The sequence below is a fragment of the Urtica dioica genome, chromosome 12, assembly GCF_054948205.1.
Source record: "Urtica dioica subsp. dioica isolate 48M chromosome 12, U.dioica_male_clone48M_v1_H2, whole genome shotgun sequence".
NCBI classification, from domain to species: domain Eukaryota; kingdom Viridiplantae; phylum Streptophyta; class Magnoliopsida; order Rosales; family Urticaceae; genus Urtica; species Urtica dioica.
This window is the reverse complement of record NC_142767.1, coordinates 22,232,928-22,246,462: the sequence shown is the minus strand read 5'-3', so window position 1 is coordinate 22,246,462 and position 13,535 is coordinate 22,232,928. Positions and strand designations below refer to the sequence as shown.

Sequence of the window (13,535 nt, the reverse complement as noted above, 5' to 3'; positions counted from 1 at the left end):
AAAAGTGGAGTATTGGGTAATTGCTCAAATATTGTTATTTAATGACTAAAACAGAAAACTTAGCAATTACGGCATAAAATGCTTTTCGCGTGATAGAGTGCAACGTGGCGACATCGAGAAGAAACAGGTGGAAGATCCAACGGTTAGTTTTCTATTTTTCTATTTAATTCAGAAAAAGGACAAACACTCTTTTTTTTTTGTAGTAAAGGACAAACACTCATTATTTCAGGATAAAAAGAGGTCAAGAGGCGAGTAGAGTAAATGTCCCCAGCTAAAGTCAAATCACGACTGACTTCGACTGAATGTCGTTCGGTGCAAAACGACAGAGTTTCGGTGTAGACGGACTTGGGCTTCTAAGTCTAACTAAGACTAATTGGGCTTCACTCACAATATGGGCTAATCATGTGACCCGAGTGACAGAAAAACAAAGGGCGAAAATTACATCTATAGTGTTTTTCAAACTGTTATTTGAGATTCTTATGTATATATAATTTTAAAAGATTATCAAGTAGAGCTCGGAATAGTAAATAATTTTTAAAAATAATGTATAAACATCAATAAAAAAATTTAATTATTTATAACTTGAAAAATACTATTTTCGCGATAAAAACATAAGACACGCTATCTTTACGATTACTTCTATAAATATACTATCACTTGCAATTTTACGAACAAACAAAAAAAACAATCTAGGTAAAATCACATACAGCACAACACTTATCATACCAGACTTAAATACAAAGGCTTTGGTATTTTCATCTTCATCAAAGACACATAAATGGAAAATAAATTCAATAATATAACTGGTTTAATTAATTAAAAATTCATGATAAACAAAATTCCAATAAATTCGAGTGAATTGGATATCTGTAGAATTGAGTCAATAAATCAAAGACTTCACTCTAATTTGACTCAATAGACTCAAAATCAAAACTTATAATTTAAAATTTCATAAAATAACTTTCTAAAAATATACGAAAATAAAAATAAAAATAAAATTAGGGTTTTGTTGAACTCGTTCACTTATTTCGAGGAAACATAGAAAACCGACAACATGTGGAGGTTTCGCTTGTGAATTTTCATATTAAGTTCACTTGCGACAACGATTTTTTTAGAATATTTTGTAGCACTTAATCATACTTTTGAGAAGAATTTAAATATTTTGCAACTTAAAAATAAATAGTTGTGTGCATTGGTTATCCAGTTGCGGTAACCCGCTGTGTTTCGAACAGTTTACGTACATTAAAATGAGAAAATCAACGATTAACTAATAACGTATTTCTACCACATAATACCAACTGTAATCAATTAGTATTTCAATCCCCCGTATATATTTGAGAAAATATAAAATCAAATTTAGACGTTAAAGTGCAAATGAATCTTAACTCAAGTCGTGTTATCTCTAGATTGGAATTGTTGTACACCAACCCTTAATTAAAAGAACAGAAATGCTTACATCAAAATGATTACCAAATTTAGTAGTTGAAAACTCTCTCTCTCTCTCTCTCTCTCTCTCTCTCTCTCTCTCTCTCTCTCTCTCTCTCTCTCTCTCTCTCTCTCTCTCTCTCTCTCTCTCTCTCTCGCTAAGATTGTTTGTTGTGACTTTGTGTTCCACAAATGAATCATCGACTTTATTTGTTTATGCACGTAGTTAGGGGATGGAAAAAAATAATTTGACTATAACTCTATAAGCAAACTCATAATGCATAGCTATCAATTTTAATGTTGATTAAAATAAATCAGATTAAATAACTAATGATGACGGTAATATGATTCTTTCTTGACCTATTTGTATACTTCTTAAATTTGGATATGACACTTGTATCGTCGTTTGCATGAAAAGTAATCCAAATTTAATGAAGCAACTAAGCAAAGGTCATTACCAGACAACATCTTAATCAGAATTCAGAACATAATGTTATGGTTGTCATTAGAATTCATGATTGTAACCAGGGACGAAGCCAGGATTTCCACTTTGGGGGGGCTAATTTGTAAAAAAAAATTCAGGGGGGTTAATTTGTAAATTTTAAGGGTAAAAAATTGTAAAAAAAATGAAAAGTGGGTAAAAAATGAAAAAATAAATAAATAAAAAATAAAAAATTGAGGGGCCCCCTCAATTAAAGCTGGCTTCGTGCCTGATTGTAACATTATAAGTTTCAAACTTAAATATGTCAATATTTGAGGTGACCTTACAAATCCACAAACGAATTAAATTTATACCGTTATTACCATAGTCTTGTAACATTTTTTATATTAATAGCGGATTTGTTGGCTCTTGCCTTATAGTAATAATCTCAAACTTACTTTTAAGGGATACTAACGTATATATATGCTTTGGAGTTTAAGTAAAATGTTATGTTCCATCTTCGTCTTCATTTTTTATTTTTTTTATATAGAAACGTCACGTTTGTATAATTAGTTTACTATTAATAAAAGAAGTATATATATCTTCATTAGTTTACCATTAATTTCTTAGGCCCCGTTTGGTTAAGGGGCCGTTTGGTTATGTTTTCTGTTCCTGTTTTCTGTTTTCTGATTCTAAATTCTAGAAAACAGTTTTAGAAAAACTGTTTGGTTATAAATTCAGAAAACAGATTTAGAATCATGTTTCTGTTTTCTTTGAAATTTGTTTAGAAAACAGAAAACAATGAAAAGTTGTTTTCTATTTTATCTCTATACAATTGAATGGAAAACATAACCAAACAACATTTAAAATATTCTGAAACGTAATTCTAAATCTGTTTTTTAAATTTAAAAATTAGAATCAGAAAACAGAATTTAAAAACAGAAAACGAGTTTAGAAAACTAAACCAAACGGCCCCTAAGTTTTTCATTCCTGTTTTCTGTTTTCTGATTCTAAATTCTAGAAAACAGTTTTAGAAAAACTGTTTGGTTATAAATTCAGAAAACAGATTTAGAATCATGTTTCTGTTTTCTTTGAAATTTGTTTAGAAAACAGAAAACAATGAAAAGTTGTTTTCTATTTTATCTCTATACAATTGAATGGAAAACATAACCAAACAACATTTAAAATATTCCGAAACGTAATTCTAAATCTGTTTTTTAAATTTAAAAATTGGAATCAGAAAACAGAATTTAAAAACAGAAAACGAGTTTAGAAAACTAAACCAAACGGCCCCTTAGTTTCTCTTAACTTTGACTCTAACAAATAGCTGTAGAGGACATGATTCGTGGTGACGTAGGACAGTATAATTTCTACAATGTAATAAAGTAAATTTGTATAAATATTACTAAATTGATGTGCAGTGCAAACCTTATTGTTTCTTTCTATTCCTTACATTTAGCTAGTTAATTGGTCAATATATAAACTAGTAAAAATTATATGTGATAATGCATTTTTAAAACTACTCGCATGAATACTATAAAGTTTTCATAGCGATATTATTTACTGTTTTAGACCATATTTAACTTTAATTACTGTTTATACAATTTAATTTATAAGAAAAATGATATTTTTATAGTATAAAACTATTCTTGATATAATTTAAAACACATGTTACACTTTTAAAACACAGATGCCAAGGTGTGTTTGGTATTCCTCTCAAAAACAATTTTTTAGTTTTTGAGTTGAAAAAATTGAAAACAAAAATTGAAAACATGTTTGGTTTAAGTTTTTGGAAAAAAATTTCAAAAAATTTTGAAGTTGTTTTGTAAAAGAGTAAAGAAAACTGAAAACAAATAAAATGTGTTTTTGGAAAAAAAAAAAATTATTCTCTTATCTCCTCATCTTCTATTTTCATTCTTTCAAAAACAAAAATGAAAACTATACCAAACACTTTTTTCAGTTTTTTCACTTTCTCAAAAACAAAAATGAAAACTGTACCAAACAGCTTTTTGAAAACAACTGCAAAATAATTTTTCAATACAACTACAAAAATTAGAAAATAGAAAACAAAAACTTTTTGAGTTAACTACCAAACACAACCTCAAAGTTTTCTTTACTATTGCTCGGAAGAACTAGTATTACAAACAGTATACGAGATTATATAGGTTTTATTTATACGGTAATAATCTGTAAATGTTCAGAAAGTTTGTCCAAATTCCCCATCACGTACGTTTTGTAAAGTGTGTTTATAAATACGTTGAAACTTGAAAGGTGCTTGTCACCAAACTCAATAAAACATTAAAACCCATAAAATAAAATAAAATAAATAATAAAAAAAGGGTTTACGGGTTATGACAGCAAAACTAGAAAGTAAAGAATTGAGACTCACTAAACACATTTATCTCACTTCAATTTGTCCCCTTAAATGCAAGCAATGTCGCCATCTACCTTAGATAACCTCTTTATTTTCCTTTTTATGACTCAATTCTTAATACGGTTTACATTTATTATGAACAATTTAATTAATTTTACAACCCATCATGCAAAAAAAAAAAAAATCTTATTAGTGGTGGAACCAATTTGCCTATTGTATAGGTTTCCTTGAAGTAGACATCCAACTAGTATTTTTATTTCATCATCCTAAATACAATAGCTCATGAGGGAAATAAATTATATTTTGACTCTGATGTAGACTCTTTTCATTTCTTTATTAGTTTATATTATAATAACGAAACTTTTATACATATGTTGGTGTGTTTTGAGTTTTGACTTCCACAAAAAAAAAAAAAAAAAAAAAAAAAAAAAAAGGTTTACTTTGATTTAGTAGTTTATACTTTATACGTAGAAGATTTGCACCATTTTTTGTTTTGGGATAATTATGGAGCATGGGTTTTTATATTCTTTACATTTCTTTTGGGTTGAAAATTAGTGAGTATGGTGGGTTAGTTTTTAATTAACACTCAAATTTATGGGACCGGCAACGTCGCAGTGCGTGGATTCATATATGATCAGCATATTAAAAACGATTGCCGTAACACATGCTTAGTTTCAACTCATATTGCTAATGGCGAAAAACTACAATTTGTACATATTTGTATATAAATAGCCAAAAATACCGATACATAAGTCGGAACTAATGTAAATAATAGATGAGTTTGAAGTTTAGTGTGATGAATATTAACTTCGAAAAAGGGAGTAACCAGAGCGAGAAAACATGTTTTGATTTAGGCAAAACACCTTAACCATTTTGTATTTTGCAAATTTTTCGTCGGAGTCAATCAAGTCGGGCGATATTCTTGTTGTCAAAATTCAAACGATCACATTACGTAAATTATATATATGATTAGTGGAAAATATATAGGATACATGTGTTTATGCAAAGATGCCACCGAGTACAACAAACTCGGAACCACATAGAACAAGAAATGAAAGGACCATAAATCGAGGTCTAATGACCACTAATTAGAATCGAGAATATCGAGAAAAAAAATAATGACCAATCGATAATATCAATTAACTGCTATAACATTATACGACGCAAACAATTATCAAAATCACCGCTTATACGTGGGAATTGATGAGCCTACGATCTAACTTCATCCACCCTCTATAAAAAGCGAAACAAGCCCGACAAGGCTCTAGACATTGACACATAAATTCAGGTGTAGCAACGAATCTAATCGTTTCGACTTCACCTACTTAAGCACTCTAATTTATTTTGTTTAATATTTTTTTTAGAATTGTCTAATATAAGAACAATCCAATCTAAATTATCGTTGTATCGGCTAAGTCTATTGAGCATAGATTAGTCTCCGCCGAGACATATATATGTATTATGTATACATATCTACTAAAATTATGCGCTGCAAGGCGTGAGTACTCTAGTTGTATATATGACAAGGTGAAAAAACGTACGTTAACCATATTTTTTGTTTTGTTGAATATTAATGATCACGGATATGGGCATCTTTGCTTGATCCTGACTTAAGGCATGCTGGTCATTTCACATATTCGATTAATTGATATAAATATAATTTCAGTAAGATGTTTGGTAAGAAAGAAAAGTGCACTTTAATTTCCTAAACCTTCAATTTATTTAGTCACGAAAAATAAATAATTTTTAACATATACAAAATTGATCTAAATATCTGATTCACATTTCATCTAAACAAAACTACATGTTTGTTTTTAATCAAAGATTTTATCAGAAACTTAGCGCAAGAACTCTCAAGATAAAAGCGAGCATAGAGCTTAAACGCGAACCAAAAATTCTGATAGTGATATGCTATTAAATCATTGACCAAAAATTCTGATAGTGATATACTATTAAATCATCTCCAATGCTAAACTCTAAAACTTCAAATTTAGAATTTTTCTCTTATAATGGTTAAAATACTAAAACTTTAAAACTCTATATTTGGTGCAGCTTTTCCATCAAATAAAAAGTGTTACACCAGATTTGATGTAACACTGTTAATTTGGTGTCAAGATTACACCAAATATTTAAGCATTATTATAATCTAATTAATTCATAATTCTTAATTAAAAGTACATATTTTAATTACTTCAACCTTAATCAATATATTTTTAACTGTTTGGACTTTTGTTTATAATTCAAATTAATCTCCTCAATACCACTTAAACTAAACCAATAATTTAAAAAAATTATAAATATCAAACCAAATTAAGCAAATAATTAATAACAATAATTTATAGATATCAAATCTAATCAAGTCGATAATTAAAAGATACTAGTACAAATACTATTACCATAAAATTCTTAACATTACAAGAAAATACAAAATACAAAATAATATTACCGCTAGATTTCAAGAGTTCTTCTCTCAGCATAAGAGATTGAGAGATAGAGATGCTCATTTTGCACTACGTGATGCATTGATAGATCATTTGTGGAATGAATATATAAATAGTGAAATTTGTTGTAACTAGCCAAGTTTGTCATTCTTATTGGGGGAATAGCCCAAGTTTCATTTTATTAAGCAAATAGCCCATATTTTCGGCTCAGACCATAATGCCCTTGACAAATTCTCGAATTGGTTAATTTAATTAACATACTGGAGTGAGTTAGGTTAATTAATTAACTTATTGGTTGAATATTAGTTCAAGTTCTGATTTTTTTGTGAGTAAAGTTAATTTACTAAATGATTGAATTCGGAATTAGGTTAATTAATTGAATGCTTTGATTATAAATTGACTTAAGTTATGATTTTTGTAAATTTTTTGTGAATTTCAAATCATTTACGAATCAGTTAATTAATTAACGTAACTCACTCCAGTAGGTTAATTAATTAACCGATTCGCGAATTTGCAAAGTGTCTCTCCTCAATCCCCTCCATCGCCGCCGATTTCCTCTCCGCCGCCGATTCCTCTCCCCCCGCCAATTTTCGAGTCAATCCGACGACGAGTAGTAGTTGTAGTTGTCTGGAACAATGGCGATCCTCCGGCACGGCCTCTCTTGTCTCTCCCTTCGCCGGAGCTGCTCCGGCTCTGGCTCGCCGGCTTCTTGTCGTTGGCTCTGTCTCTCTTTATTCCGAACAAGCCTTTATATACAAGGGTAATTTAGGTAGTGAAATATTAATTGGGCTATTCACCTAATTTATTCAAACTTTGGCTATTCTCCTAATATTGGTGGTTTAATTGGGCTAGTATGCTTACTCTCCCTATGGATTAATTCAATGGTAGTATGTAATTTTCACATTTATGTTTTTTTTTTATGATGTATTATCTATTCCCTAAAAAATATTGTATTATCTATGTAACTAAATTTATTAATTTTCACTTTTATTAATTGTCGGAGTTTTTTTTTTAAATAATTTATTATTTATTTGTACTATATGTTATATTTAATTGATAAATAAAATAAAATTACATATTTATACATCTAATTAGACATAACTAATAAAATTAAGACAATAAATCTAAAGCATTTTAAATTAAGAAATTTAATCAAAAAGCATATTCTTAAATATTTTCTTTAGTATGAGATTTAGTGTAGTATCATTGGAACAAAAAAGTAAAATTGGTGCTAAAATTACACTAAATTTAATTCTCTTAAGGCACACAAAATACTGAGAATAGACATATATTTATCAGAAACTTAATGCAAAAACTCTCAAAATAAATACTCTGACATAAAAAGACGTGTACGCTCACACGCATGTATCAAAATTTATGATGATTAAATGAGAAACTCCTATATTATATATGGTATTAGTTTCTACCTCATTTCTACGTGGATGCACATAATACGTACCATCAAATATATTTTTTTTTCTTGCTCAACTTTTGGACTAGATTCTATATATTTTTTTCTTGCTCAATTTTTGGACTAGATTCTTGTTTGCTATATATTTCGACACATATAGAATTTTAAAAAGGGATTTGGACCGAGCATAAGTAACATTGATTTTTTTTTTCTTTTTCAAAATCATTCAAAAAATATAATCAGGACAATATATTAGTGGAACCTATAGATGCATGTTAACACATCCATAATTTGTTTATATGTATATCAATAAATTCATGTTTTTATGAAATCTATATAAACCAAGTCTAAAATTGTTGACATACATTTATAGACACACTAATATATTTGTCCTGATTACATTTTCGATTGAATTCGGGAAAAAAAAAAAAAAAAAAAACTTTTCACTTTTACTCATGGGTCCAATTCCCTTTAAAAATAATGAGGCTGCAACTTCAATCAGTGACTTCATGAATATGAGTAGGTTAGGTCCATTTTTTTTTCTTCCTGATTTGAGGACTTATATTAAGTTGATTTTGTAACGTCTTTACAAACCCACTCCGTGAAACCGTTAAATACTTGACGGCGATCGCGCGGGTTCGCAGTTACTGCTCTCACACCTCTCTCTCTCTCTCTCTCTCTCTCTCTCTCTCTCTCTCTCTATGCTATATGATATGATGAGCATTTTGGTGTCAGTTTCTCTTCTCTGTCTCTTCTAATCCCCTCCAAAAAAAAAAAAAGTTCTGCATTGACAACAATCTCCAAAGAAGAAGAAGAAGAAAGCCAGAAAAAATGCGCGTAAAATGAGACTTGTTCACCACGATTCCACCGAGGAGATACATATCTTTCTCAGGTTTTTCATATTCGCTCTCAATATTGTTTTCCGTTGGATTTCGAAATATAAAAGGAGAGCAAAATTTAATATGGTTGATTCTTAATTTCCTTCGGTCGAAGTTACAGTTACAGAAAAAAAAAGAATTGTAATTAAGTCGATTGCTTATTCAATTTTATTATATCGATGTATTTATATATAGCAGTTTAAAATTTTGAAATGAAATGGTGTTCGGTTAGTATCAGAAGAAGCCGATCTTCAGAGCTGAGATGGTGAAGAAAGGAAATGGTTGGTTCTCGTCCGTGAAGAGAGTTTTCCGGCCTAATTCGTCCAAGGATTTGTCTGAGAAAAAGGTAAAATCCAAAACCAAAAAAGAAACTAAAGCAGATTTTCATTTATTTTTAAGAAATTCAGTGTATAGTTTCTTATGTACGACATTCTCTATCTCATTCTCTACACGAAATTTCAGTTTCAGAAACTGTCCTGAGATTCCAAATATGCGATTAGCTGTAGATAGTACAACTACAAACAAACATCCTATATTATCCTAAATATGTATTAGTTATATTCGATTGATAGTGATCATTCGCTAAATGATTCGTCTTCATAATCAAGTGAGTTTAGATAAAAATATTTTTGCAAAACAAATCGTGATAATAAAGCGAAATTGTGGTTAAGAGTTAAGGCTTGAGATTATAAAAAGTTTCAATGAAGAGCTTTTCTTTTTTGGTTTTATCTTTTTGATGAGAATCACTGGCAAAGCTCTCCAACTGTCAATTTTATTTTCATGGACCATTTTCTTTAAAAAAAAAATAGTGTTGAAGCCCAACTAACTTAAATTATAATTAATGGTCACAGCACTAAATTAGCAATAAGAACCATTAATCACGTGCTTTATTATTTTAGACCAGCGGGAGAGAGATTTTAAAGCTTTTAATTAACGCCATAATATTTGTTTGACTTTTTTGCTTTTGTAAAAAAATTATATATATAAATAAAAAAGTTGGGGTAAATATAAAGCAATGTGGTGGATTGGAAAGTGACATGGTTCTTTTTTCTTTTTTCTTTTTTTTTTTTTATTAGAAAACATGGGTTTCTTGGTGTGTAAATTTTTTGCTTCATCTCACCTCTAAAACCATAGGAAAAAAAAAAAAAAATTAATCCAAGAGGTGTCACAATATATGGTCCCCCAATGAAGGAAATAGGACCAAAAATAATGTTGCATGAGACTTGTGAGTGGTGACACATTGTTTTCACTACACCTAAGCTCGCTCATTCACATCATTTCATTTTTTCCCCTCATCATCATATCATTCACATGCCTTTCATCTTCAACCATCCCACAACGCTGAAAAAAAAAAAAAAAAAAAAACCTCAATCATTGTTCCAAAGGAAGACATACAATACAACAATAACGTTTTGTTTTGTTTTGTTTTTTGTTAATAATAATAATAATAGAAAGAAAATGTGGAAAAACGACAACAAAAGGCCGCGGAGGTGTTGTCGTTTGAGCATTTCTCGACGGAGAGCTCGGTGGCGGACGAGAGCGGTTCTTCGAGCCCCGTGACGACAGAGGACAGAAGCCATGCCGTCGCTGTGGCGGAAGCCACCGCGGCGGCCGCGGCAGCGGCGGTGGCGGCGGCTCAGGCGGCGGCGAAAGTGGTTCATCTCGCCGGATATGGCCGGTATTCTAAGGAAGACAAGGCAGCCACGCTCATACAGTCACATTATAGAGGCTATCTGGTAAATGATCTATCTCTCCCTATCTATAGAAATATGAATTTTTTTATTTTTATAAAATATCTGCGGGTTCTTTGGATATGTATAATCATATGAAAAGTTAAATAGTAATAAGATTTTATTAACGAAGCTAAAAAGACATTAAAAGTTATAAACATTTGTTAGTAATTGTAAATAATTATCAGACGGATATAAATAAAATGCTAAAAATATCAAATCATCATAATGATTATTTATTTAAAATTTATAATAAATTGACTATTTAACGAATCTCCAAATTTTGGTGTTACTCAATTAAGTGAGGTTTACATAAGGGTTATTATACAAATAGAATTAGAAATATAGTAGATAGTAGTAATAGTATTCGTGCATAATATGCACTAGTTTAGTGCCATGGTTGTTTGTGACTTTTCTCTCATGATAGCTTCAAAGCACTCTAATGATTGTGCGTTGATATTGTTTCAATTTGAAATGTGTGTGCGTGTGTGTTTTTTTTAATTATGTTAATTTGAAAGAAAAAAAAAAATTGTTTTTGGTTAGATTTGATTTTATTGATTTATCACAATACTTAAAAAAAAAAAAAAAAATGCTGAAGACTGCTTACTATATATGTTTCTAAGAGTCGATTTTCAAGTGTCTTGTATTAAATTAATTTATACATATATTTATCTATTTTTTTTTTTTTTACTTCTAGCAGTAGAATCTTAAAACTAATTATAAAAATGTATATTGCTTTAGGAAAATGAGAAAATGAGTTCGAGTAAAACTACGAAAACAAAAACTGAGCGTTGGGATGAATTTGTTGTGTAAAGGCACGGCGAGCTCTGAGGGCGCTGAAGGGGCTGGTGAGGCTGCAAGCGTTGGTGCGGGGGCACAACGTTCGGAAGCAGGCCCAGATGACGATGCGATGCATGCAGGCTCTCGTCCGTGTCCAGGCCCGCGTCCGCGCCCGCCGTCTCCACCACCAGAGAAACCACAGTCTCGAGAGCAATTCTAATAATAATAATAATAATACTAATACTAATAATAATGCAATGATGAAGAGGGAGAGAGCTCTTGCTTATGCTTTCGCTTGCCAGGTAATTAATCACTACTTACTCTTTACTCTTTGATTCAATTATTTGAATTTACTCTTCATGATTTAGAAGCAAGCAATCTCCAATATCAAGCACCTTTTGTTTTTTTTTTTGGTGATGTAGCTAAATAGTTAATTTAAAGTTATGAATTTGTAAAATAGTCAAGGTTTGTCTTAATTTAGTGAAATAGTCAAAATGTACAGTAATCCGGTTTCAAAAAAAAAATTTGACCCCAAAATTAATTTTTTTGAAAGTGATGAATTGTTAATCGTCAAAAAATTTAATCTTAGCTGTCAAAAAAATTTTGAAAACGTAAATTTGATTACTTTGATAAAAAGTTGAATCTTTGACTATTTTATTAATCAATAAGTTTCAAATGACTATTTTGTACAATTATTATTATTTTTTTTTTTTTTTTGCACTTTAACGAAGTAAGCGGACACCATTTTTTATTGACTTTCTATTCTTAAAAATCGAAAAATCAATCTTATATATTACATTCTAAATGTCATTAAATGTATTCTAACTTGGGCGTATATATACTCTTAACTTTTAAAAGTGATTGCTCCAATATTTGAGGGGTTTGATAGAATATCTACCCCAATATTATGTTTGGTAGGTGTAGATATCACAAGTGATTTGCCTTGATAATAATAATGATCTTTTGACTTGAAAACGACAGCAGCAACAACAACAAGAAGAGCAACACGAACAAGTACTACAAACCATGAGCAGCGAGTTCGGGCCCCAAATAGACCCGAGAGAGAAGGCCCAACGGGGTTGGACCTGGCTCGAGCGGTGGATGTCTTCGCAGCCCAACCACCACGGAATCCGACGCGACACCTCGCGCTACACCCTCGGCCCCGCCGCCCCCGTGGCGAGCGACGAGGCCTCGGAGAAGACGGTCGAGATGGACGTTGCTTGCGGGCCAAGCAACGTCACGACGGGCCGGCTGAGCCACGAGTCTGCCTCGTATTCGGCTCGGCAGAACCTCAAGTCGAGCCCGAGCCACCACGTCCCGAGCTACATGGCTCCGACCCAGTCGGCCAAGGCCAAGGCCCGCGGCGGTGGGCCCAATAAGCAGAGAAGCCCGTCCACGCCGCAGTGGAACACGTCCACTCGGCGCGGCGGGTCCGTTATGAGCTCCATCTTCGACTCCTCGAGCTTGGGCGGAGCGAGCGCGGGTTTTCAACTCCCGAGAAGCCCGAGCCCAAAACACAACGGGTCCCATTTGCAGGCCAGGCGGGCCGTGGTGGGGTCCACCTCCAACTCGCCCGGAGGAGACGAGTGGGTCTCGCCCTCTAGTGTGCATGCTTGGAGACATGATTTTGATTAAAAGAAAAAGTGTGTGGTGTTCTCTACTTATTTTGTACTCTATTTGTCAATACCTTGGTCTTTAAGTTTTGTTCTTAACTTATGGTGATGGTAATGACGTCGGAAACGACATTGGTGTTGAGGATTTTATGACCGTTTGTACATTTCTCTTATTTTCTCCAATTTTCTTTTTCACTTTATTTTGACTGATGAAAAAAAAAACAAAATTATGCTACTACTATCGTGGAAGTTTTGACATGCTATGGATTACTTGTGCGATTAATTACGTTATCTTTTTTCTTTTCTTTTTTTTTTTTTTTTTTTTTAAATATCGAAGCTATTAATTACGTTATCATTAAGATAGTCCACTAGCTAAATACCATTTAGAGATATTTTCGAGCATCAGTATTTTTTTTATTGAAGCATCTTCTTAAAAATTAGCTGTAAGTTAGAAGTTACAAA

At 31.6% G+C, this 13,535-nt stretch overlaps 1 protein-coding gene across 4 annotated transcripts; it reads left to right on the top strand.

Moving 5' to 3' along the window:
• Positions 1 to 8,722: 8,722 nt before the first annotated feature.
• IQD21 (IQ-domain 21) lies at positions 8,723 to 13,314 on the top strand. Of its 4 annotated transcripts, none has more exons than XM_089604206.1 (5): positions 8,723 to 8,964; positions 9,189 to 9,296; positions 10,402 to 10,686; positions 11,496 to 11,762; positions 12,442 to 13,314. In XM_089604206.1, the coding sequence occupies exons 2-5, from the start codon at positions 9,213 to 9,215 to the stop codon at positions 13,093 to 13,095; spliced, it is 1,290 nt and encodes a 429-aa protein (XP_089460332.1). In that variant the 5' UTR covers positions 8,723 to 8,964; positions 9,189 to 9,212; the 3' UTR covers positions 13,096 to 13,314. The 4 variants fall into 4 exon arrangements, with proteins under 4 accessions (XP_089460332.1, XP_089460329.1, XP_089460330.1 ...); XM_089604203.1 differs by having other exon boundaries at positions 9,183 to 9,296; XM_089604204.1 differs by having other exon boundaries at positions 9,149 to 9,296.
• Positions 13,315 to 13,535: the final 221 nt, after the last annotated feature.